This window comes from Silurus aristotelis (genome assembly GCF_946808225.1).
Source record: "Silurus aristotelis genome assembly, chromosome: 18".
In the NCBI taxonomy this organism is placed as follows: domain Eukaryota; kingdom Metazoa; phylum Chordata; class Actinopteri; order Siluriformes; family Siluridae; genus Silurus; species Silurus aristotelis.
Window position 1 is genome coordinate 12,397,415 of NC_139591.1, and position 25,896 is coordinate 12,423,310.

At 36.5% G+C, this 25,896-nt stretch overlaps 3 protein-coding genes and 1 long non-coding RNA gene across 9 annotated transcripts in view; 3 read left to right on the top strand and 1 right to left on the bottom strand.

The window, feature by feature from the left end:
• The window catches only part of rasgrf2a (Ras protein-specific guanine nucleotide-releasing factor 2a), a 42,787-nt gene extending 36,980 nt beyond the window's left edge, over positions 1 to 5,807 (top strand). For all 5 annotated transcript variants that reach the window (XM_083569264.1, XM_083569265.1, XM_083569261.1 and 2 more), the window contains one exon: positions 134 to 5,807. In XM_083569264.1, the coding sequence (XP_083425390.1) occupies positions 134 to 232 (99 nt within the window). In that variant the 3' untranslated portion in view covers positions 233 to 5,807. The remainder of the gene's footprint in view (positions 1 to 133) is intronic.
• Positions 4,546 to 10,400, bottom strand: ube2l3a (ubiquitin-conjugating enzyme E2L 3a). Its single transcript, XM_083569397.1, has 4 exons — positions 10,305 to 10,400; positions 9,092 to 9,187; positions 8,301 to 8,487; positions 4,546 to 6,705 (listed from the first exon to the last, which is right to left on the bottom strand). Exons 1-4 carry the CDS (start codon positions 10,329 to 10,331, stop codon positions 6,551 to 6,553), a joined length of 465 nt encoding a protein of 154 aa, XP_083425523.1. The 5' UTR covers positions 10,332 to 10,400; the 3' UTR covers positions 4,546 to 6,550.
• LOC310741492 overlaps positions 6,713 to 25,896 on the top strand; it is a 126,674-nt gene continuing 107,490 nt past the window's right edge. Inside the window, exon 1 of the long non-coding RNA XR_014537969.1 lies at positions 6,713 to 7,385. This is a non-coding gene — a long non-coding RNA (uncharacterized lncRNA). The remainder of the gene's footprint in view (positions 7,386 to 25,896) is intronic.
• hic2 (hypermethylated in cancer 2) lies at positions 13,313 to 22,270 on the top strand. Of its 2 annotated transcripts, none has more exons than XM_083567521.1 (2): positions 13,313 to 13,640; positions 18,824 to 22,270. In XM_083567521.1, the coding sequence occupies exon 2, from the start codon at positions 18,852 to 18,854 to the stop codon at positions 20,553 to 20,555; it is 1,704 nt and encodes a 567-aa protein (XP_083423647.1). In that variant the 5' UTR covers positions 13,313 to 13,640; positions 18,824 to 18,851; the 3' UTR covers positions 20,556 to 22,270. The 2 variants fall into 2 exon arrangements, with proteins under 2 accessions (XP_083423647.1, XP_083423648.1); XM_083567522.1 differs by lacking the exon at positions 13,313 to 13,640 and adding an exon at positions 13,919 to 14,001.

Sequence of the window (25,896 nt, forward strand, 5' to 3'; positions counted from 1 at the left end):
TAAAAGTTTGTCGTTTCAGCATTTAAATGCTGTTTAAATAAATATTGTTAAGATATTACTCTCTACACATGTAGATTCACTACATTCTGCTAATCATTTAAATACATTTACACTCCTCCTCTTTTCTGACTAGGTGACACAGTTCCTACTAGACAAAACAATCGTTATGGATGATGACACTCTTTACGAACTGTCTCTAAAGCTTGAACCAAGACTCGCGTCTGACAACTGAAGTCATGCTGGAACAAAGCACATGAGAAGCAGGCGTGCATGTGGAATGAATTAGAGATCCTGATCATCTCTCCAGTCATTTCTAGAAGTCAGAATTTGACTTTTATACAATTTTATACATGTACTTAACAGAAATGACAGAGGTCATTTTGAAACAGTGTCTCTTCAAACAGTCTAGAACATTCCAGAAATTAAAGTAATGACTGTATTTAAGGGCCTAACTTTAGAGAGACAGTGCCTTTTTGCCCTTAATACTATTGGAAAATCCTAGCAATTCAACCAAACTCTCAGAAAAATGTAAATCTGTAGAACTCCTCTTTACAAATGAAGGTAGACATGGGTCCATCAGCAACCACCACAAAATTGAAAAAAAATGTCTTGTATGCTGTAGCATTAAGGTTTCACTTAACCAGAACTTAACCAGTTGGCAAGACTTGTTGGAGGATTGTTTTCTGTTTCGATAAAACCAAAATGTACTTTTTGTTCCTAAGGGTCAACACTAGGTATTGAGGGAAAAGGGTGACACTTTTATTAGAAATTAAACATTAAGTTTTTTATATTGATTTTTAAGGTAGTAGCATCGTGTTTTTGGTGTCATCACAAAGCCATGATCTGGATCTGGAAACTAAAAAATGAAAAAGAATGTCTGAGCAAGGATGCCCTCAAACCTAAATACAGCATTTCTGTCAGGAGACATTAGTAAATGTTCCAGCAACTGATGGTAAGAAGTTTGTGGAAGACCACCACAAGCATTTGATTCAGCCAATGCCATCAAATACTAACAAAGCGTATGTATATTTTTTACCTACAGAAAATCTGTAGGTAAAATAGTATAGTAAATAACAAATATAGTTATATAGTAAATAACAAATCTGTAACTGATCCAAGCTAAAGTTTTAAATGACCTCTTATGGATATAAAGTAGATAAACTAGTTGTGTATAACTTCTTGGCCACAACTGTCCGTAGGTACATCAGTCATAATACTATGATGGTTATCATTATCATATATTCTTATGAGGTAATATTTCTCTGCAAAGTAAAATGTTACATTTGTTACAAATGTTACCCCAGATATAGATAATATATTCTATTTAAATTCTCAGGTCATACTGTGCCTTTTTTTCTGAATACTGAATATCATTCAATAATGACGATGTGTAATTCCAAAAAGCTGAAACAGGAAATCTGTAAAAGATTGCTGCATGCCTTTGTGAAACATGGTACTGATAGTATGACAAAATGAAATTTTATTTTAAAAAAAAGAAAAAAAAAGAAAAAAGAAAAGAAAATACAGGGTCACGTGTTTTGTCCTTTTATTTTAGCATGGCTCTTAAGGTTTTCACTCTGGCGTATAACAGTAGCAATAGCGCCATCTACTGGAGAACAATCATGCAATCGCTGGCTTCACTCCTGCAAAGAACCTTTAGTTATTTGTGAATACATACTAGCGATTATATAAATAAATACGAAGAAAGAATTCTTTATTGTAATATTTACTCGATTTCCACAATTGGACGTATACTGAATACAAATCACAGTTATATATTTTTTGTGTGTGATTACGAGGAATTTTTGTGTTGCACATGTTGGTTTAATGCCATGTATTTGTATTAAATTCAATTACTTTGCTCTTCAGAAGTAGTAAACCATTAAGTGTAAGGTTTTTTTGATTATTCCTGTACTTCCTCACTGCTAAAACATTTGTAGCATTTGCTGCGCAACTGATAATGCAATTATCAGTTATTGTTTATCCATTAAAATTATTTAAATGGATTCTATGGAATACAATGGTGTTCAAACCTTTCAAGCAATGCTAATAATGTTTTAGCATGCCAACATTTTCTTTCAAACTACATCTCCTTTTTTTATAAAGCGTGTATTTTCAAAATGTTGTCTTTGCTCATCAAATTCTGTTTTGTACTCAGCACTAGATTGTTTTTTTATTTTTTTTTACATTTATAGATTATTCTGCATTGCTAGTTTTAAATAGTCGTCATACACACATCTATTCACAGAGTAAGCAATGTTTGTAGAATAAATTTATCACTGACTGGAACTTTATAAGGAACACTCCTAAACTCCTGATTAGTCTTGCTATTATTCAATCAGTCAGTCATGTAACAGCACACTTTACACAGAATGGTGCAGAAACACAACTATCTCAATCATTCTGTAAGTGTAAAAGCCTTGACTAGAAGTCAGATGATACGGCTAGACAGAGGATGGTAAACACACTCGTGAAAAAGACAGCAAAGTGTTAGCAAAAGGGATTGGAAGGTTTCAAACCAGGCCTTAAATGAATTACTCAGACTATGTTTAAAGTTTGGTGCAAATAGATTATTGGATTTAATCCATTGTAAATCTTAAATATTTGCAACTTCATTTAAGGTCTATTACTGTCATTTTTATCTACAGTTTTTTTTCTTATATCATGCTTGCTTTTTAGGTGTAAATAATTCAGCGTGTCAAGGAAAAAATAAATAAATAAATAAAAAGACCCTCTTTGCAACCACTGCGGTATCTTAACAAAAGGAATGTGACACTACCAGAGATCCTTTCTAGGGACCAGTTAGAGAATATTTATTTCCTCTCTCTAACCGTTTAAGACTGGGGAGGCGGTAGAACATCAAGGTGACCCCATAATTCAGTCCATAAAGTTTATGTTCTTCAGTTAGACTTGCCAGGCATCACACAACATACTTACAACTTACATCCAAACAGAAGTGTTAAAAACCGCAGATGATCTCTGTACAAAAAAAATAAATAAAAAATGTTATATATATATATATATAAACTTTTTATTATTATTTATTTGTTATGGGAAAGGGTTAACAGTAATTTTTACATCCTAGAATTAAAAACAATTAAATTTTACTCTCTCTTCCTGGTTGAATTTTACAATCTGTGAAGATTTTGCATTAGTAACCAGGTCTAAGCTCCTAAGAGACAAAATATTTTATTCACAGCCTCCATTTTACTGTTACCACAAAATCAATTTATCGTTTAAAATCTTTCTAATTTTCATTTTCAAGATCTTGAACAGTCTCAAGTGCAGTAAACCTAAAATACGTGAAACAGTTGTAACCGAATATGATGTGTGAAATTACGTGTTTCTGATCAGCAGAACATTTTTCACGAGTGTTTACCATTAGAGCATCTGTCCCAAGAAACCTCTACAAAAGGCCTGTACATCACATAATGCTAATCTTGTTCTATAAAACACTTGGGTTACAAGTTTGCCTGATAACTCATAGGTAAAAGTGAAGGCCATCCAATCTTTATCTGTCGAATCTGTGCTCAGATTCCTATTCTTGGCTGGCAGGAGACTTCAATATGTTATGTTGTTGTTGCTCATGTTTTGTGCATGCTGAGATGCTTTTCTGCTTACCTCTAACACTAACCCTAGCAAATCAAGTGTATATGTGTACCTTATATGTAATTATAATAGTGAGAGTTATTATACAAGGTCACATTGGACTCATGTCAAGATGGCAAATTTACAGTGGATCTTAATTTACTAGAAAACCATTTTAAAAACATTTAGATATTTTGTCATATTTTTAATCAGACATTACTGTAGCAAGGCACTGGCAAAACCCTCTGCTGTACGCTTATCAAAAACTTTAGTAGAAACACCAGTAGACCTATTCATTAGTGCAATGATGTGACCAGCCAATCATGTGGCAACAGTGCAGTTCATAACATCATGAAGCAGTTTCAAGTTAAGATTCAAATCAATCCTCAGAATGAGGGATGCAATCTTAGTGACTTTGACCTTGGCATAATTATTGGTAGCAATTTAAGGTTTTCCATAACTGCTGAGCTCTGTGATTTGAGAGAGAACAGCAGTTTGGTAGACAAACACCTTGTTGATGGGCATTCAACAGAGATTGCTACCACTGTAGTGAGCAGAAAAGCATCTCATAACCTCTGACTCCAACACAACTTTAGAATGAGGTAAACAGGAAAGATGCACTTTAAATATCGGCAGTAAAATCTTTCATGATGCAGTCATGAATCTCAGAGGAATGTTTCCAGTATCTTGTTAAATCCATGCCAGGAAGAAATAAAGCTGCTTTGAAAGCAAACATCTCAGCCAGCATTAGTATAATGTTAATAATAAATTCCTCATTGAGGATAGTTTAACTGTAGACTGTTAGAACTAGAGGTTGACCGATATGTTTTTTCCCCTGGCGAATGCCGATATTTAGAATTCAGGACATCCGATGACAATTTTTTTGGTATGATATGTTTTGCCGATTGTCTTTTTTCCTATTCAGGTCATAAAATCTAATTATTAAATAATAAAATGTGATGCAGAATTAAACATTTATTGAACAACACAAGCCTCTCCAATCGGTGCACTTGTTACCAGGTTTTTGTAACCGAGTCATCCTGATGCATAAACCAAGGCTGGTTAAAGGCTTACTAACAATACAGTTCCAAAAAGGTACTCGCATTCTCTTCCCAAATGCAGCATCATATTTAAATCAATGAAATATATAAGACTAGATAAGACACCAAGCTGGCGGTCGGGCAACTGGAAATGTCAGGGGATTTTGAGTGGCTTTAGTTTTTTTTCCCCCTGCACTGTTTCCTCTAGTGAGATGATATCAGCTGTTTCTCAGCTGATTCCGCATGTCGAGTTAGCGGTGGAGCTCGTAGGGGAGAAAGAGAATCCGATTGGCTATTTAGCTTAGCGAATTAACACACGAAAAGAAACACGTCATAAACGCCGATTGCTTTATATATTTACAGTTCTAGCTCTTTCAGTTTCCTTGTATGGCTGCCGAATACAGACTACTGCCTGCTAGTATGGGAAAGTTGTTTTCTCATGCAAGAGCAAAATGTACACGCAGGATTTAGTGTGGCAGATGCGACTCTCTAATAATCAACCTAATTTGCAGCACAATCGGCCAATGGCGATCAGTTTTTTTAAAAATGGGCCCGATCAATCAGTCGACCTCTAGTTAGAACAAAAGAAAGTTTATCTATATTCTATGTAATAAATACAAGAAATTCCAATTAATATAGATTATTAACAAAATAACACGAGTTTACATGGCAATTTGCAATCAATCTATTCAGATAAATATGTACACTAAACTATTATATGGTAGCTGATAAAAATAAAGCCCCAGTCGCTTCATTTCATTATGAAAAATAATCGTCAGTTCATTGTGGATTGTTATGTAAACAATCAGTTCCATTGTACAAGATAATAAAAATGACATACTTGAAGTCAAGTTTACTGACTTATTCTGCTTGTCCTAGTTTGCTTGTTGTTCTGAATTTACAGAAACTTTTCTTCCAGAATAAAGTCAATCTCTAGTAAATCATATATAATTACTTTTGAAGAACTCTTAAAATCAGACACAAACGGTTGGGGTTTTTTTCCTCCTTTTTTTTTTTTATAACATCATAAACATTACTGGTAACAGTGACTAAGCTGTATTTTTGTATATTGAATGAATTACAGAGGTTATGAAGAACATAACACTTTGCTCCACAGAATACAGTGCAACCTAAGCAACAAACAAAAACAAAAAAAAGAATAAAAAGAAATAAAAGAAATGTATGCCACACACCTTTAGAACCTTGATACATTAAGTGTAATCTACCATTTAGTTGATGGATTTTTGCCCAAAACAAAGACATGTTTGTGGAAGAAAAATACAGAACAGACATAATACAAGGTGTCCCAGAAATCTCCATTCATATTTCTTTTAACAAAATGACAAAAAGCTTTCATAGTTAATTTATATATTATTTTCCCCCAGACAGCCTTTCAATGCTGTTGAACAAAAAAATATATAATGAAATAATTCAAGAGGTTTTTGTAAATATTTGCTAAAAGGTTATTCATGTCCTCTTTCTATGGAGACTTCTTAAACATCGTGTATAATGAATTCCACTGTAGTAATAAGCTCTGGGAGAAGAAAAACAGTCATAATTCATTGCACAGCAGGTTTTATGACCAGTACACGGCTCTGTGCAAATTAAGAACAAATTAAAAAGAACAGCATTTACCCCCACTCTCAACACCTAAATCTTGCCATTTTGTCCAATTTTCCATTTACACTTGCATCTGGATCACATACACTTTATACACTATAGAAAAAAACAGCCATCCAGTTGGCACCCAGAGGGCAAGTACAACTGAGTCATAAAAGTCCTGTAGCAAGGTTGAAATGCTTTTGGGATGCTCTGCTCCAAGTTCAGAGTGGATGCTAGGAGCTTTGGTGGGAGGGCACAGGTAGAGGTTTAAAGATTTGGAGAGGCGGGCAAAAAGGAGCGTGGGAATGACACTCATCTTATTAGTCCACCGGTCGCTTTTCACCATGTTTCTTTGTAAACTCTTCTGCATTCTTAAAGAATTTTTTACGGTCTTTTGAGTATTCCTCTGCTAGGTCGGCCCTCAGTGGGTGCTCCGGCTGAGGGTCATTGACAAGGGCGATGAGAGACTGGATTACTAATTTGTGGGATGTATTGGGGTAGGGGTGGGGGGTTGGGGGGAGGAGAAAACATTGTTGAATGAGAAAAGACAATAAGCTTACTGACACCTGCATGTACAGTATTTCACAACGTGAGTACATTCAAAATATTTCAGCAACCATTTCAGTACATCTCAGCAAGGGACAATAATATAGAAATTAACCATTATTGTCTTAATATTTGGCAACAAAAGTGAGTACATCTTAAGTAAACATGTCAAAACTGTGCCCAAAGTGTCAATATTTTGTGTGATCATTGTTATCTAGCACTGCCTTAATCCCCCTTGGCATGAAATTCACCAGAGCTGCACAGGTTGTTGCTGGGATCCTCTTCCACTCCACAATGAAATCACATAACAGCTGGATATTAGACACATGGTGCTTCTCCACCTTTCACCTGATGATGCCCCACAGGTGCTCAATAGGGTCCAGGTGTGGACTATAGCAAGGCAGCCGTCATCTTGGTGGTGTGTTTGGAGTCGTAATTATGTTGGAAAACTTCGGTTTGGCCCAGTTTCTGAAGGAGGTGTCATGTTCTGCTTCAGAGTGTCACAGTATATATTGGAATCCATGTTTTCCTCAATGTACTGCAGCTCCCCGGGTACCAGCAGCACTCATGCAGCCCCAGACCATGATACTACCACTAACATGCTTGACTGTAGGCAAGACAATTTTCTTGGTACTACTCACCAGGGCATCACACATTATAGACACCACCTGAGCCAAACAAGTTTTCCTTAGTCTCGTCAGACCACAGGACATGGTTCCAGTAATTTATGCTTGCTCTTGGACAGGTTTTCTCCAGCAAACTATTTGCAGGCTTTTCTGTGAGTCAGCATCAGAAAAGGCTGCATTCTGGGACGACGGCCATGCAAACTGACTTGTTGCAGTGTGCGGTGTATAGTCTGAGCAGTGGCAAGTGGACCTTCCGCTTCTGCAACCTCTAAAGTAAAGCTGCCAGCACCCTTCAACTTTGAGTGGAACCTGTCTTAGAAAACCTCTGCATGACTCTGGCCAATGTACTGTAACTCAGTTTCAGGGTTTTACTGATCATCTTATAGCCCTGATCATCATTGTGGAGAGCAACTATTCTAATTCTTAAATCCTCAAAGATTAATCACCATGAGGTGCATGTTGAACATTCAGTGGTCAGTATGGGGGAATTTTACTCAAAACCCCAAATTTTAACTGCTCTACTACAAGATACACAAATTTGTATGGTTCTGTAACACAGACAAAAACATGAATATGATGAATAGGACATGAGGCTTTGCATGGTTACACAATGTACAGCCATTATCAATTAGGGTGTACTCACTTTTGTAGCCATTTATTTTGACAATAATGGCTTCATTGAGTTTATTATTTTTTAGAAGACAGTAAATCTTTACTGCTATACAAGCTGCACATTGACTACTCTAAAATATATCCAAGTTTCATTTTTATAGTCTTGTCCATTAAAAAGATTTACTAAAATAGAAGCTGAAATGTGACGAATGTATTTAATTGTGTGAGATACTGTAACAGCCAACAAAATATTTTGTTTGTGTGTTTAAATGCTGAGATGGTTTACCTTGGTCGGTTTTGGTTGCAGGTTTCCAGTTTTCAGCACTTATGACTGGCAAGCACACCTGCCCTTTCTCATCTATGTTCGGGTGGTAGATCTTTGTTTTAAATGTGATCTTGGGTGGCTTGAATGGATACTCAGCTGGAAAAATTATCTCAATCCGAAATGCACCTTTATCATATGGGGGGTTATCCTGAAAAGACAAACAGCTGTTTTAATTATATCTCTTGAATTCTCAGTTTTCTTTAAGGATAGATGGTGTTCCCATCTCTTGAAGTACCAACCAACACTGACAAATGGCAATGCTTTATTAACTAGATGTCTGGGGGGGAGACTATCTGGACAACATAGTAAACATCTCCAGCTTGATCTGATTGCACCCAATTTGAATGTGGTACTTTAAAACTCTTCTCAGCTATTAAAACATAATTGTACTCAAACAAAAACACTGAGAGACACCTTATTAAGCAACTTGCTCTGTTCATAACGACGAGGCCACAGGCAGATCCTTAAAACTAGTCTCAATTAGATTGTACTCCAAGTCTATTTTCAATTATTAAATATTCATTCATATCACCCAAACAACTCAGGGGCTCAACTTTTGGTTCTACTGAATTCCAATGACAAAATTAAAAAAACGTTCATTGTTTCCTCCAGATTTCTTTTTGCTTTTATGCATTATATATCCAAAAGTAAATAAAGTAAAGTAAATATCTTAACAAAAATTATACTAAACAATAATTAATTAATTACAAATCAACTTCTAGAAAGCAATAATAAAACATTTTAATACTCACAGGAACAATAAGCCCTTGCCAAGTCAAAATGTTTGACTCATCGACTTGAATGTTGCGGAAGTTTTTCATTCCAGACTTGCGGATTTCATCAAGTTCCTGTGAAACAAAGTGCACAGATATGATTTTTAATGCAGGTAGTCTGTTCTAATACCTGAAACTAAGGCTCAATGTTTAAAACCATATTGGATTAGACAGAAACAATACAAACACAAGAATGAAAACTCATCCCACTCAAAGCCCTTCATTTTGAAGGCAAACAACTTCATATGAAGTGATCAATAATTCATAAAAATGGATGTTTCCAGCATGATAAGAGGCCACAAATTCACTGCTGTCTGAATCACTATCGTTGCCATAACGCTTTAATTGCAATCGATTAGTTATTTTACTAATAAGCACAAACAGTGGATTAAATTAGGTTTTAATTTCGCTTTAAAAATTTAAAAATAATATTAAACCAAGCTCGGGGATGGCAACCACATGCGTCTCATACTGCGAAATGTAACTACTCAAGTCAAAGCTACACCCACTTGACACCTCTCCGACTTCCTGCTTCTGTCCAACTAACTTTTTTTTTTTTGCTATCGGAAATCTATCGTGCTGAAATGTATGATATGCACACGTTAGTGTTATACGGTAAGAAAAACAATCTTAGAGCTACATCGGTTTGTTAGCATTTTGTCCAGAGGTTACGCTACAAAGTTGACAAGCCAATCAGCAATCACACAGCTAGCTAATTTGCTCTTAGGCCATCTGAGTCTTTACAGCTAGCTGACTTAATCTCTTCAAACCCCAAACGTTTTATTCAAACCCTTTTCAGACAGCTGGCATCAGCCTGATCCGTGTTAACCCTGACTTAAACACGACGCCTATGAGAAGCGAGAGACCCTTCAGCGAAGAGTACATTCAGTTCTTTTTTTGCCGGCGGCCTTCGCAAGCGAACAAGTTCATTCGCTCAACCGTTTCCACTAGCCAGCGCGCTAACAGGCTAACTACTTAGCTGCTCTTGGCTAAATGCGATGTAACTGCCTAGCTTTTTAGCTTCTCCATTCTCATATTTCTTAGACGTAAGACAGACGTACATGAAATATTTTTTAACATATGTTTAACTGACACCAGCTTCTTATACGCACTACATACAACCGACTAGACAGGAAGCGTCATAAATGTTATTTAACAATAATAATAATTAGGGATTACTCAGAGTATTTACCTTATGAAGCCTCCTGCTTGCCGCCATCTTGGATTTGCTGACTAACTACCCAGAGTGCACCGCGACGGATATCGCTGTTCTTCTGGAAATCCCCCCCTCGACACATTCTCATTTAAATTTTAATAAAATAAACAATAGAAATGCGGAGTAACGAGTGAACACACAACAAGCTTAACATGACAAATATAAATTGCTTACTTCATTGTTTTTTCTATAAAATTCTGGGCTATATTATTATGGCAAACACATTGAAATTAAATGTCATTGTGACTCATCACAGTAGTTCTGTGTAGTCATTCTTTAATTTCCCAATGGCAACAGAAGGTTGATCTACAAAAAATATATAATAAAAACATTGCAGTAGTTGCTATGGCCAAACTTACTGTAAGGAAAAGATTATTCAACAATTCTATAAGAATTAGTTACCAGTGTCAAGCCTTGTGACATATTTGATCCAGGACAGAAAAGTTGATGCTTTCTTGTTTCTCTGTAACAAGTTGCATTCGTTTCCAATACATTACAATCACACACTTATGCTTTCAACAGTTTGGAAAGACCAAGATGCGTGCCTTTGGATTAGGGAAGGAAACCACAGTACTTGGAGGAACCAATGATCTTACCACTAAACTGTGCAATTAATTGTTGTTTTGGATGAAAAATCTGTAATTAGTGACACATTGCTGTGGTGTAAAGAATACAACACAATGAACACTATCAGAAAAAATAATCATTACACAACTGCATCATTGATATTTCCAATAACAGCACAGCAATTTATCTTTCCAAATTACATACACGCAGTGTTCAGTGTTTCCTATGTTGTGCAATAGTCTACACAACCTGGATCTAAAACGGATTAGAATTAGGCTATTAACATCTGATGTAACATTGAACTCTACACTTTTACAACAACAAAAAATACTGACTTCCTGTTTTTCAAAATGTGACAGAAAAAAAGGTAAAATTGTGATAGAATTGGAAGAAAGTGACTTTGCAGTATAAAAGTAGAAACCAGAGGTTCAATCAGTGTATTTATTTACTTGGTTGAATAAACAAGGTAATTGACAGTAGTGTTGATCGTGACACATCTTATGCAGTGTTGAAAAGTAACAAATTACATTTACCCACATTGCTTTAATTGAGTCTTTTTTGTACTGAGTAGTTTTATCAGTAGTTTTACTTTTACTTAATGTTTTGTTTAAAATATTGATCTTTGTTACATTTAAAAAAATATTTTATAGACCTGTTATTCTACTTGTACTTAAGTAAAAGTTAATCAAAATAAAAGTAATTTTACTTAAGACTAGAATATTTTTAGTACTATTTCCACCTCTCATCTTAAGACTTGTACTTTATATTTGCTCAGACTTAACAATAAGATATATAATTCAAGATACATGTAAACAGGTATTCTAACATAAAAAGCATCAGACCTTTATAATTTGTATGTTATCTGTATCTTCTACTAATTACAATTATAATTCCTGTTCAGTAAATATCTTTATATAATTGTATACATCTGCACATAAGTGTAAAACTCCACTTTTACCAAACATTTGTGTTTCACCTTGGGACAATAAAAAACTTTGTCCAGCAGGTGGTGGTAAATAGAATGAAAAGGAATGATATCGACCATATTTTATATGATTATATATATATATATATATATATATATATATATATATATATATATATATATATATATATATATATATATATATATAAAAGCCAAGCTTTAGCTGTAGGACAGATGGCCTCACATTTGACTTTAGAATACTTTGATACACAGAGGAATTCATGGTCATCTCAATGACCCAGGCCCAGGTCCTGTGGCTCCACAGACTGATGAGCAGCAACAATTACTATAGAATTTCAAAATTATAGGGCACAAAAATCTATAAACAAACAAAAAAAATGATGTAACTTTGCACTTAAAACATTTATTTTATAATTGTATTTTATACAATAATACCAAATACTTATTATAGAACTCATAGATAATGATTTTGATTTGACTGAAAATAAAAACTAAAAAGTAGTAAGGAAAAGTCATATTTTCTCCCAGTGTCCTCTAGGTGGCACAGGAGTACACGACATTAACCTAAACATCATTATCGACCCAAACAATAAGGTGGCATTGGCAGACATTGATATTCTTTTAGTCCAGAAACTCTGTGCTGACAAGCATCTTGCTGATGAGGTGTTTAGTAATTACACAACAAGTGGGATCAACTGTGTTAAACATAAGGATTTTTCTAAAATACTCTCCAGTACAGAGAAAAATCACATTTAAAATTGACCTCTACATAATTTTGAAAATCTCTCTCTCTTTCACTTACACTCTCACGCACAGTACCCATTTGTTATAACCTTCACTCTTCTGGGAAGATGTTTCACTAGATTTTGAAGTGTTTTTGTGGAGATTTGTGCTCATTCAACCACAAGGTGTTAGTAAAATAATGTGCTGATTGTGGGATGAGGAGGCCTGGGGTGCAGCGCTCCAACTCATCCTAAAGGTGATCAGAATTGAGGTCAGAGGTCTATATCAGGCAAGTTAAGTTCCTCCACCCCGACCCATATGGATATGACCATATCTTCATGGCTTTGTGCACAGTTGCACTGTCATGCTGGAACTAGACTCCTAATTCAAGTGAAGGGAAAATGTAATGCGAAAGACATGCTATACAATAGAGTACATGTAATATTTTCTACATGTAACATATGCTATACTATATCTTACATGATATACTGTATATCGGAGTGCCTCTAAAAATGTGGTAGCAGTTTGGGAACGAACCATATATGGCTGGAAAAGTCTGTATGTATGCATGTATGCATGTATATATGTGTGTGTACTTCTGTGTGTATACAGCCTACATAGCCCATGTATATACCAGTTATTGTAGCTTAGCCAGTCTAACAGGCCACACCTTGATGCATATCAGGCGTTGCATAAACAATTCATTGACTACATTCAGGTATTTTCATCAGTTTGTTGTCGCTGCATTATTTCAGTACAGTGTATATTGGAGGTGCAGCAGAGGCCTGGAGGTGTGAATGTGAATGTGACTTCATCAGAACAACCGAATAAAACCAACTGCCTCTGGCACTGAACCGAATTGGTGGCTCCCCCTAGTCCTCTAGTCCTCCTCCTCCTTCTCTCTCTCTCTCTCTCTCTCTCTCTCTTCTCACCCCCTCTTTCCCTGGCTTTTATTCAAATTTGGGTCAGGGGTGAGGATTCTAGCTTCACGTCACAAGCTTGCAAGATGGCGCGCGCAGAGCTGTGAGATGAGAGAGCAGGATGGCTGTGTGAAGAGCTTCAATCGATTTAATAAGGTACAGTCTTCTCGGATTTGTTTATTTTATTTTATATATATATATATATATATATATATATATATATATATATATATATATATATGTGTATATGTGTGTGTGTGTGTGACGGTGTGTATGTGTGTATGCGCGCGCGCCTGCGCTCTGTGGATACCTTTTTAGTGAACGGGTTCGCAAACGTGTGTGTGTGTGTGTGTGTGTGTGTGTGTGTGTGTGTGTGTCTGTCTGTCTGTCTGTCCGTCCGTCCGTCCCCCCCCCCCCACAGGGGCTTCTCTTGTTTAGTGCTTTCCACCACAGCGCCTGTACAAGCTTGGCAGGCTTTGGGCAATGTGCTTTATTCAAAGGATTTATTTTCTTTTAGGTAATGTGTGCTTTCTTCATTGATATAATAATAATAATAATATATCCAGTTGCTTTATTTGCCATTTTAATACAATATCGGCATGTTTCAAATCAGTAACAGTGATGTTTGTGTGTGTGTGTGTGTGTGTGGGGGGGTGTTTTTGTTTTTTGCCGACTCACATTTTGAGAATGTAAAAAAAAAAAGGTGTGTTTTTCTTTCAGACAGCTTTTGCTTGATATTAAATCCAAATGGGTGTGTAAGTCCCGGGTAAGAGTTTATTTTACGGTAAATATAAAACTGTGCGTTTGTTTGGTGTGTGTGTGTGTGTGTGTGTGTGTGTACTGTAGTTTTGGATTGCACACGCGCTGCAGCACCTGAAAACACACGAAAGTCTAAATATTTACAGAATCTTCATATTTCTTGAAAGAATACACGTGAATTTTCGGTCCTGGGCTTCTGTTGCTGAGTTTAGCTTTAAGCTAAGAACAAGAGGACTAAGCTCAGCGTGGTGCTGAAGCTGTTGGAGCAACTTTATTCTTGTGGCTCAGAAATGTTCGTACTGAACGTGATTGGATTTCTTGAGTGAACCTTTCATCTGATCTGTTTTAACGCCTGGGGGAGGGGGTGTCTTACAGTGGTCTTTCTGCACCGATCCACTGCCATCGTTTAGGTATAAGTAGTCCTTGTGTGAGTGACAGTTTTCCCCGGAATGAAAGCAATCCCATGGGGGTTTTTTTTTATGCCACCTATGCACTTACATTAATGTATTAATGCCATTTCCTGTCAAGGAGATGCACACACACACTGTGTCACATGTCAGTGACTGTAATTGGTTAAAAAGATTGCTCAATAAAATCTCGGATTACTAATGAAATGCAGGTTTTTTTTTTGTTTGTTTGTTTTTTTAGAAATCGGAAAAGCATATGGGTAGATTTGTTAGACAGTAGGTATGTTTACATGCAGCTAAATAATCTGTAAGTAATCGGATTGAAAAGTCTTTATGTAAACACCTCTTCCAGTCTGACTGAGCTCGATTCGAATTCTGTTTTGGTCTCTATTCAGGAGCTGGGTAAAAAAAAAAAAAAAGGCAATTAAACAATTTTCTAAATATGATTTCAAAAATAGCATGCACTTTTTTGGTGTGGTGGTTTGTGTTTGCGTGTAACTTTAAAAAAATAAAATAAAATTGGAATATCGGCAGTGCACACACAAACAAATAATACAATCTGATTGCAGCATTCAGTAGATATAATAGCACTTTTGGAATCTGCAGTCTTATTGAATTAATTTGGACTGATTAAAAAGGTTGTGTGTAAACATAGAGTACACCAGGGTGCTCTTGAGAAGAAGGACTGTGTTGCTTTTAATAATTATGTATATCTGAAATCTTGCTCAGCATGTTCATGTGCTGTAACAAATTCTTGTAGCTGATTTTTTGCTACAATGCTGCATTCTCACCATTTATCGTTTTAGCATTTTTGTTTTCTTTGTGGTTGCCCTATATCCCTAAGGCAGGTTAATAAAATACTGTCTATCGTCTTTATATTCTTTCTAAAATTCCCTTTTTTTTTTTTTGCCATGGCTGAAGGGTGGTGCTGATGGTAATTAATGTCACCAGCAGCCAGCTTTTAAAGTGGAAAGAGCTTGACATATGCATTTAGGTTTCTGTGCTTATCTCAGGCACATGTTTCAAAGAAGCCTCTGAAGACAATTTGTTTTTTAATTAGTTGAATTTATTCTTTGGTTTAGAGACCCAGCTCTGCTACCCTTATTGTCAATCAGACCCAGAGTTTGTGAAAACCTGTTGACCCAGCATTTTGTAGACGCATCTTTGTATACCTGAGCATAATTTACTGAACACTTTGAGACTTTAGTGAGTAGGTGTGAGGAAAAAAAAACAAGGATTTGTCTCTCAAAGGGAATGAAAATGTGTTTTGTAGTGAAAAGAGAATGTCTTCCATTCTTGAGATAACATGCTCTTGGTTGGAACTACTATTTAGATTCAGTTAGTAAAAACATTTTTCACATTACAGACAAGTGTTTTTTTTTTGGTTTTTTTATTTCATTTTTTAATTAAACCTACATTAGATTTGAGTTTTTTAAATAATTATTTTAAATACATAGTAAAGTTGATCAATACATGGGTATTCTGTGTTTTGTTAAGGTAGTTATAGCAGTTTAACTCAAGGGATGGAAACGTGTAAGATTTTTTGACTCTACTTTAGTAACAATAGGTGTCACTGAAAAAAAAAAAAGTGATTTGTAAACATTCCAGCTGCATTTCTAGCCAGCATGATCATTTATACTGTTTTTAATCTTTCTATAAGTGTGTTTTTATTGAACACAATAGAAATAGTCTGGAGGGGGTTTTGCACCTATGGACCAAAAACTTGTCTACAACTTGAAACCCCCCCCTATTGGATTAGACCAGTTGTTTCATCTCTGTTTCATCTCAGGTTAGTTCATGAATAGGAGCACCTTTATAAATCTGTGTGTGAAAGATCAAATTCTTACAGAATGCCTTGTTTGTTTCTATAGAACTGTGATTGGTTTTAATCAACATATCTTTGAAATAACTGTGGGGAAACAAATAGTCTGATCTGATGTTATTGATCTTTTCACACCCTGGATATGGTTTGCTGGTCCTTTATTGGGTAGTTAAGCTTTCTTTTCATGATCTAACACACTGATATCATTCTTGCTTTGTTCTGCAGAGGTCAGTTACGTTTGTTGTAAATATGTAATATTAATATTGCATTTCCTCTGTTTACTAAGTGCTGCTTTGTGTTTGATTTATAACAAACCCAAAATTAAGCCATCCATGGTTGACTACTTACTTTGTTTTGCCAAACAAAGTTAACCATGGTACAGCTGTTGTTGTTTTTATTTCTCTCCTAAACTTTGGCTTTTCCTCCAGGTTGCAATCTTGCTGATTAGACCAGTTGTTTCATCTTGGTTTTGGCACAGGTCTGTTCACGGATAGGAATGTCTACAGAGCAATAAAAAGGGTCGGCAGCACCTTATCAACTCACTGACACATTGGATATAGACTTTTCTCCAATTACCTTTGTTTTTGGGTTACTTATCCTGCCTGTGGGTTTTCTTTTGGTGGCTTCTAGCGTGACGTGTCAGACATTTGGTCAGACAGATGTGGTGGTGGTTGTTATTTTGGTAATCTTTAAAGTGTGCTTTTTATACCCCAGGCCTAAAAAGGCTATCTTTTTAGAGATGGTACCACTTCGACTAGGTTTAGATTTAGGGCTGGCTTTGATGTTGGAGGTAGACTAATTACAAAAACTGCTACACGAGTTGTTAAAAGTTTTTTTCTGCACAAAATTGTTTCAAAAGTAATCTGTAAAGTGTTTTGTCTTGCCATGCAGACAAAGTGAAAATTATCATCCCTGAAGCTTATTAGAATATTGTTTTTGTCTAGTAATTATAGTTTTGTCATAAATCCAGTGAACAAGTCAAAATAAGGTGAAAGAGGTTTTTAAATTATTTATATATTGATTCCATCGATGAAGTCCTTGGTAAGAGGGCTGATGAATTGAATCAGTTGTGTTACATGAGGTAGAATTCTACACTCTGCAGTGCTGAGTTGTGCTTGAACCAAACTTGCATTTTTTTTAACAACCGGCCTTAAGTAGAAAAGCTGTTTAAAAGTAATGGCTAAAATCACATGATCCATGTGAATAAGATCAGCTGCCTAATGATAACAAGGATGTACTTGTCACTAACTAACCCTCCAGTGATTGCTTCTGTCAGCTGCAGAATAATCATACCATTAAAAAAAACAACTAAATCTACACCCAACTGATTGGCCTTTTATGTTAATGTATGTGTTTTTTTTACTTTTGAGAGACAACTTGACATTTATTAAATAGGCAATAAGTAGTCAATCTATTATTAACTCTCTGTATGGTCATATTTACAGTCTTTTTCAATTAAAATGGGATCCCTTTTAAGGTACAAGAATTTCATTAAAAGTAGCCAAAAAGCATGTGTGGAAATGCATATATATGAAACAGGTTGATGAAATTCAATTCGAATTCATTAAATCTATTTTCATTTAAAAGCTCTATTTGCTTACTTGACATGTAATATTTATTAATAGATCGAGCAGAAGGTAGACAAACATGATGGATACAAGTGGGTCTATTTACACTCTTATACTCATTTTAGTTAGTGATGAACATTCTTCTTGCTATTGATGTCTTGATTTGAAGTAATGTCTGTGAAGTCCACAACCGAAATCCTCACTCCTTACTGAATTACTTTATCTTAGGAATTGCAAAGATTCTGTTACAAGTCAGGGCTTGCTTATCCAGTGCGGGGACTGGTGGCTTACCTGTTCCCACCACACCCTTAGTGTTCCCTCTGGCTCATGTTTCATGTTGTCCTTCATGCAAGCCAGCCAGAAACATCCACTGGTCTCCTTTTCCCAACCCCCATCATTCAACAAAGAAACTGACCCTGGAGGCTGGCATTAATGAGTGGTAGCAGAAACGTTAAGAAGGCTAAGATGTTACTGTTGCTTGCACCACCTTATTTGCTTTCTGCTCTTACTGGTGTGTGTGTTTGTTTTTAGAACAGGAAAAAAAAAGAGTGATTCCAAATGTAATTTTTTTTTTTTTTTTTAAATAAATAGCATCATAGCCGAGTGTTTTGTGCCATTCATGTTGTGCCTGAAATTCTGTTTTGGAATGCCTGGAAATAATTATTTTTAGTTGAACTAATTGTTTAATTAGTTCAACTAAAATGGTGAACTGATCAACATTGGTTATAAGTCTTCTCTGTGAGTTTTTTTTCTTGTTCTTGATATCCATTTGTGTCTTTTCAGGTTTTTAGGTGTGGACAAAAAGCTGGAAATGGAACTGCCAAATCATGCCAAACAATTGCTGCTGCAGCTGAACCAACAAAGAGCCAAAGGTTATCTGTGTGATGTAATTATAGTTGTAGAAAATGCCCTCTTTCGGGCACACAAAAACATTCTGGCAGCCAGTAGTATCTACTTTAAGTCCCTCATCCTTCATGACAACTTAATTAACCTTGACACAGATATGGTCAACCCATCAATATTTCGGCAGGTACTGGACTTTATTTACACTGGCAAGCTTTTGTCCTCGGATCAAGTCAGTGACCACAATTTTAATGCCCTCTTAACGGCAGCAAGCTACCTCCAACTACATGACTTGGCGGCTCTCTGCAGAAAAAAGTTAAAACGCAATGGCAGATCCCTCCACAATAAACCCACAACTCCTACCAATGGAAGAACTTCTAGGAACCAAAGGCTGTCCTCCACCCCTGTCACTCCAAACCAAATTTCAGGGTTTAAAGATGGTGAAAAAACAAAGAGACATGAGGAGCTACTCAAAGATGAGTTGTCTGAGGATGAGGTTTTTGTCAGGAATGCTCAGTGTGCAAACCCAGCCAACTCTCTCAGTCCCTCTACTAGTAAGAATGGGAGCAATGGCCCAGTTACCAGCAGTGGTGGCCTCTTGGAGCTTGGCCTTGATCTCTCAAAGAAAAGCCCTTCAGGAAGCACAGTCACTGAAGAAGTAAGTCCAAGCAGTATTCCACAAGAATCACCTCAGTCTGCCTCAGAATCCACAGCCAACAGTGCCTCATTTGATGATCTCTCCACCAACCCTCAGAGCCTCGCTACTGGAGAGCCTATGGACATAGGTGAAACAGAAGACAGTGAAGAGAACCAGCATTTCCCAGACCCTGACCAACAAAAAAGCACGCGTCAAACATCACGGTCCAGGCGACAAGCCAAGGGTGAGGGCCACAAAGGTGAAGAAACAGAAAGGCCCACGTTGCCCAACGGAGTTGCCAAGAGGCTAAATGTGGCTGGAGAAAGGCTCTCCGGTGGAGGTAATGTCAACTCTGATCTATTATATCAGTGTAAAGATGAGGATGAAGGACTGGAAAATGGGCAGGAGCAGAGTGAAGAGAGTGGCCAGAGTGAGAATGAAGGCGGGCGCAACAGTGCCAACTATGTGTATCGGCAGGAAGGCTTTGAGCCTGCCCTTGGCGACAACCTTTATGTTTGTATTCCCTGTGGTAAAGGTTTCCCAAGCTCGGAGGAACTAAACGCCCATGTGGAGACCCATACGGAGGAAGAGCTTTACATCAAAGAAGAGGAGGATGATGCCTATCCAAAGGAAGACGAGGCAGAAGCTGAGGACCTGTCATCTCAGACGGTCCAAATGCATGGCATAGATTCGCGGCGCTTTTGCTGTACAGTGTGCAATAAAAGCTACAAAGATCCTGCAACGCTGCGGCAGCACGAGAAGACCCACTGGCTTACACGGCCTTTTCCCTGCAACATCTGTGGCAAAATGTTTACGCAGCGTGGCACCATGACACGGCACATGCGCAGCCACCTTGGTCTGAAACCGTTCGCCTGTGAGGAGTGCGGCATGCGTTTCACACGCCAATACCGACTCACGGAGCACATGCGGGTACACTCTGGGGAAAAGCCCTATGAATGTCAGCTTTGTGGGGGCAAGTTCACCCAACAGCGTAACCTCATCAGCCACCTTCGAATGCATACCTCCCCATCATAAGCCAAAGACACTTTGATTGGAATACCAAGCAAAAAGCTCTCGGTACAATGCACACTTGTATTCTGTGTAGATGATGGCTATGAGTGGTTGATCTGCTGGAAGATATACTCTTGCACTCTCTGCTTGAGTGGCAGGAGTAGTAGTAGTGAAGCCCCAACAGCTAACCTTTACAACTATTGGTATGATTGTTGCATTTTATTTTATTTTTAATTTTTTTTGTCCCCACCTCTCCCTTACCCCTCAATGCTGCGACTGTTTGCCTCAGGCACTAATGCTGTTTTATTCTTTGGGTTCTACAGATCACTTCAGACTAACCTATGCATTGGTTTCATTATTTGTTTCACTAGCTGTTGTCCCCATGTAGTATACAACTTCAAGTGGAGTTAAGAAAAAAGTCTCCAATCTCTTATTAATTGCTAAACGTATTTTTTCAGTTCAAACGAAGATTGAAATATATAATCAAAAGCCTTTAGATTTGTTTATGGCCTTCTATAAAAGCTTTGTTCCATATGCCCCATTGCCTATTTGTAGCCCTTGACGGGGAAAGGGTCCAAAAAAGCTTTTATACCATATTACAAATTCTCAATTGAATTCATCTTGGATAATAATTGCTACATAAAACAAACAAGCATGCTGGAGCCTTTTTGCTTGCCCTGATTGTGGTCCATTAGATGGTTAACCTTTACAGGTGTGACAAAAAAAAAATGTGGCCGGAAAAATGGGAATAGTTGGATGTGCCCTTGGTAAGCTCTCTGCACCTGGGTGCAAGCAAATAAGGGCATAGAAAAGAGTGGTTTCTTTATGTTCTTTTAAGCTCTGATGTTTACTCATATAATATATAGGGGTTTACTCTTGGGACAAAAAGCCAAAAGTAATGGTACTTGTTTTAGATAACTTATTGTTATGCTTCAGTGAATGTTTAAACTGGAAGTTCTTTTGATATTTGTTTTGGATGGGGTGACAGGTGATGGTTAGGATTTGTTTTATTGAATTTTTGAATGTTCATTCTGTCGGTACTGTTATTCAGTTTTGTTTCATTAAGGTTTTTTCATTCACTAAAAACCTATTTTTTAGTCTTGTCACATTTGCTACCTCTTAATTGAAAAAAAAACAAAAAAAAACAGTACGTTCATTGATGGGGAAAAAAGAGGCGCATAGATGAATTCTGTGCCCAAAAGGTTGTAAAAAAAGTGATGAGGTTTTCAGAATGGTCCTAACCTGCCCATCTCTCAACAAAATTGATTGTTGATTGTTTTTTTTTTTTTGTTAAACATATTTAACATAGTTAAAACTAGAATGTAGCTTGTTGGATGCATGTATTTAAGTTTTATGTTAAAGAAATCCAAAGAGAAAACTAGTACTGAGGAATATAATGGCTTATGAACAAACTTTTTCTGTAGAATGTCACTACCAAAGTTTTTAGATTGAATGCAGAAAATAACATTTCAGGAGAAAGATATTCTAAAGAATTTTTTTTTTTTTTTTTCACTTTTTAGTAAAGATGAATGATGTGGAAATGTTAGTTTATACTAGACATTGTACTAAAAACCAATGAACAACTTTTGTAAAACTTCTGCTGATTGGTGGGCTGGCAGTTTTTCAAGTTTACATTAGTTTCTCAAAGTTGGTCCATCATTACTTTTGTCTTCAGATGAACATTATTGAAGGACTTCAGAAGGACTAACTTCCTTTAGTTCAGACCAAAAAAGAAGAAAGAAGTAAGACAAAACGAGTTGTGATGTTTGTGACCACCATTTTGTAGAAGTTCATTTAATGAGGAATCAAAACACTGGATTGTCTCTACAGTAAACAGAAGTGTTCTTGGGCTTTCTCCTAAATGGCAGGAACTGATGTCATTTAGTCAGCTGATACATATTGTATAAATACTTTGCATTGTTCAGAGAATGACTAGTTTGTCCAAAACCCTATTTGTTGTCTTTGGTTGCTGACTTGGGTGACATGGTTACGTTATCAGTTCAAACACTGGTAGGACTATTCTTATATTTTACCTGCTGAATATTTAATGCCCCCTATTTGCAGATTTTTTTTATTTTATTTACAGCCAGGTCCGGTATATCACATTCCACATGTAACTTTCTCACTGAAAATTTTAATAGCATTCCTTTTTTGTTTTTGTTTTTTTAGTTCTGGTTCTGATTTTATAGCCCTTTCTCACTGCAAATTTGTTTAGCATTCCTTTTTTAGGGTTTTGTTTTAGTTCTGGTTCTGAATCCATAGCCCAGTGCGCAAGTGCTAACTAATGATTATGAGGTGCAGCTATTGTCATACTCTAGAATAATGTACACTGACTTCCTTTTTCCTGGAATTTTGTCTAAATCAATCTTTCCAGAGTTAATCAAAACAAAGGACTTGCATTGTAGACATCCAGTTTTTTTTTTTTCTGTTGTTGGACTAAGCAGTTAGAGAAAATGGGCAGTATCAAATTCTCAAGTCCCATTTGTTAGTCTGTAGCCCTGTCCCATTTGCTCATATATTGCATCGTATTAGCTACACTTGGTCCAAAACATACATTATTGTAATAGTTTCTTTTCAAGGGTAAAGTGGCTTTTTGTTAAGGAAAGATTTTGTTGTATTGATCAGGCAGCTCATGTTTGGAGAACACTCTGGTGAAGTACTTGTCTCAGCTCAGGGAGACTGTGTGTCCTCCTTGTCACTTCCATATACCATACAGGATTCCAGGAAAAAAGGCTGCCATTTGAGCTCTTGTGTACATATGAGCACTTAACCAGTACATCAGTATCATAGAAAAGTTGTGTTGCATGCAAGTATTCAGAACTGTAGCCGAAAGCGCAAAAAGGACAGCAAAGTTTCAAACTGTGACAATAATTATTTCTACTTACAGACTTCAGGGATAGTTCTACATTTTTTTTTTTTTTTTTGGAAATGTGGAATTTTCGACTACATTTGTAAGACTGTGTCAATTTCTGTATTTTAATGATAAAAAAAACACTAGTTTCCTACAAAATAGATTTTGAGTGTTCCCATTTCAAAAGACTCTTTCACAAAAAAAGAAAAAAATGGAGAAAAGAAGGAAAAAAAAACAGAGGTGTATGAAAGTTTTAGTTTTAAGTTTCAGAGTGTTTTAGAACTAAAAAAAAAAAAAAAAAAAAAATTAAAAGCATAGTGTATAAACATATAAGAAAGCTCATACCCAAAATTCCAGTTTTTGTTTTTTCTAAACCAAAGCACATACCGAATGATTGACAGTTTGTCTAATGTAATGATTCTTGTGTATATCTCACTGTTTACATAAACACATACAGTCACTGACCTCAGGAGAGGAGAGGCCAGTTTGAGAATGCTTCACTATAAAAATTGTATTTCACCAATTTTTTTGTTTGTTTTCCTTTTAGTTTAAATGTCTACATGTATTCCTTTTGCCCTATTATGACCTGGATAAAATCTACTATGGGAAAAGTGTTTGCGTTCCGTTTAATGTATTGTCACATCTGGTTATTTTTATTTTGCTGCTTTAAAATGTCTACATGAGTATGAATAGAAGCTACACAAATGAGTTACCTCAGACCATATAAGGTTTTGTTCTAGTTTCATCTGCTGTTTATTTTCTAATGATTACTTTTTTCACTGAGCCATTTGCTGAATGAACCATAGAAGAAGCAGCGTTCATCTGACTGGCCTTTCCTCTGAATCACATTGGTGCAAACACCTATTGACAGTGTTCAATATATATATATTTTTTCTTTAATTAAAAGTCTATTGTCATTGATGAATGTATTTATTTTTGATCCTGTCTTCACTTTTGTTAAAGATTTCACTTTGTGTGAGATGAGGTGTCGTCAGGGTCTTAATTTTATTGCATAAAATTATGAAAAAATTATCCCAGATGGACATACGCATGAGGAATGTATGTGGTCCCATGAAGTGTTCCTGTTCTAAGTTGGCTTGGCTTCATCCTGATCCAACTGTCACCCAAAGCATGCATGCATGCGCTCTCTCTCTCTCTCTCTCTGTCTGTCTGTCTGTCTCTCTCTCTCTCTCCCCGCCCCTTTGTTCCCCTGTACTAAAGACTTCAAGACGGTTTTTTGTTTGTTTGTTTGTTGTCTGTTGATTTAACATGGGATGACTTCAATTAATTGTGTAACAAGCACTCTTGTTGTGTTTGTGTTCTTTATTGAAATCAGTGGTGTTGTCACGCTATGATGGTTCAAGGCGCCAAGTGGATTCCATTTCCTTTATTTCTTTGGAGGTTGTCAAGGGGGATGTCCTATTTACATATGACCAACAAAGCCAAAGCTTTTTGTAAGAATAAACTCTCCTTTGCTCACCTTCGCCTTCCTGAGTCTGTCAAAACAAGCGAGCGCGAAGCAGATGTGTTGTGTGGTTTGAGATGGAATATAAGCTTTATAAAATGCACTTTGCGATTTGACAGCAAGGTCCCTTAGGAAAGACCTTTTTAAAAAAATAATAATAAAAAAAACTGAGCTATTAACTGAGCTTCAGGTAATTTTGACTTGTTCAATATTTTGAGAATGAAGAATATTGATGATTGATTTGCTGCTATGATTTGTAGCCTGTTGCAGCAGCGCTACATATTTCCTGTGTAGTATTGTGAAGTCTCTCACTGCTAAATGTTGACCAACCACTTGGACCTCGATTTACCAAACAAACCCCTAAGTAAACCAAAGCCAGCTTTACAAGCCTTTGCATTTTCCACAAACCTTTATTTGCAGGAGACCATGTTGCACCTAATACTGTGTTCTTGTTGCTTATATGGCCATTCAGTATCAGCCTTGTTTCACTGACACCTAGTTTTTGTCCATTTTAAGTATAATAGATGCCTTTTTGCCTTATGGCCATCATTTTAAAAAAATGTTTCTGTTGTAAGGATTTATTTCTCAGAAGGGTACATTTTTCAGTTGCAAATACTAGTTCAATTACTGACTTAACAGTTTTTAGCCTTGAACACGGTTCGTGGACAACACCACGGTTTCATGTTTCAGTTCCTCAGAGATCTTGTATTCAGGGTTGAGCTACATGAAGCTTGCAGCTCGAATTGTGTTATGCGAACACAACACGATGTACAGGGGTGATCTCATCTCCTTACAGTCTTAATGTACAGCTACGAGAAGTCATTTTAGAATCATTAAAACCTTGATCAAAATACCCAGACTCCAGGTTTCTTTCTTTACACATGTTTGTGGGTGTGTTTTGTGATGTTTCCCCCTTGTCCAGGCCTGTATAAGAAGGGGAGGACTTGTCCTAACGGTTAAGTGTCTGTTCTGGAGCGTGAGGTTTTAACTGGCAGTTTAGGGAGTCACTGGTGATTGATGATGAACGGGTGAGAGGGAAGCAGCCGCAA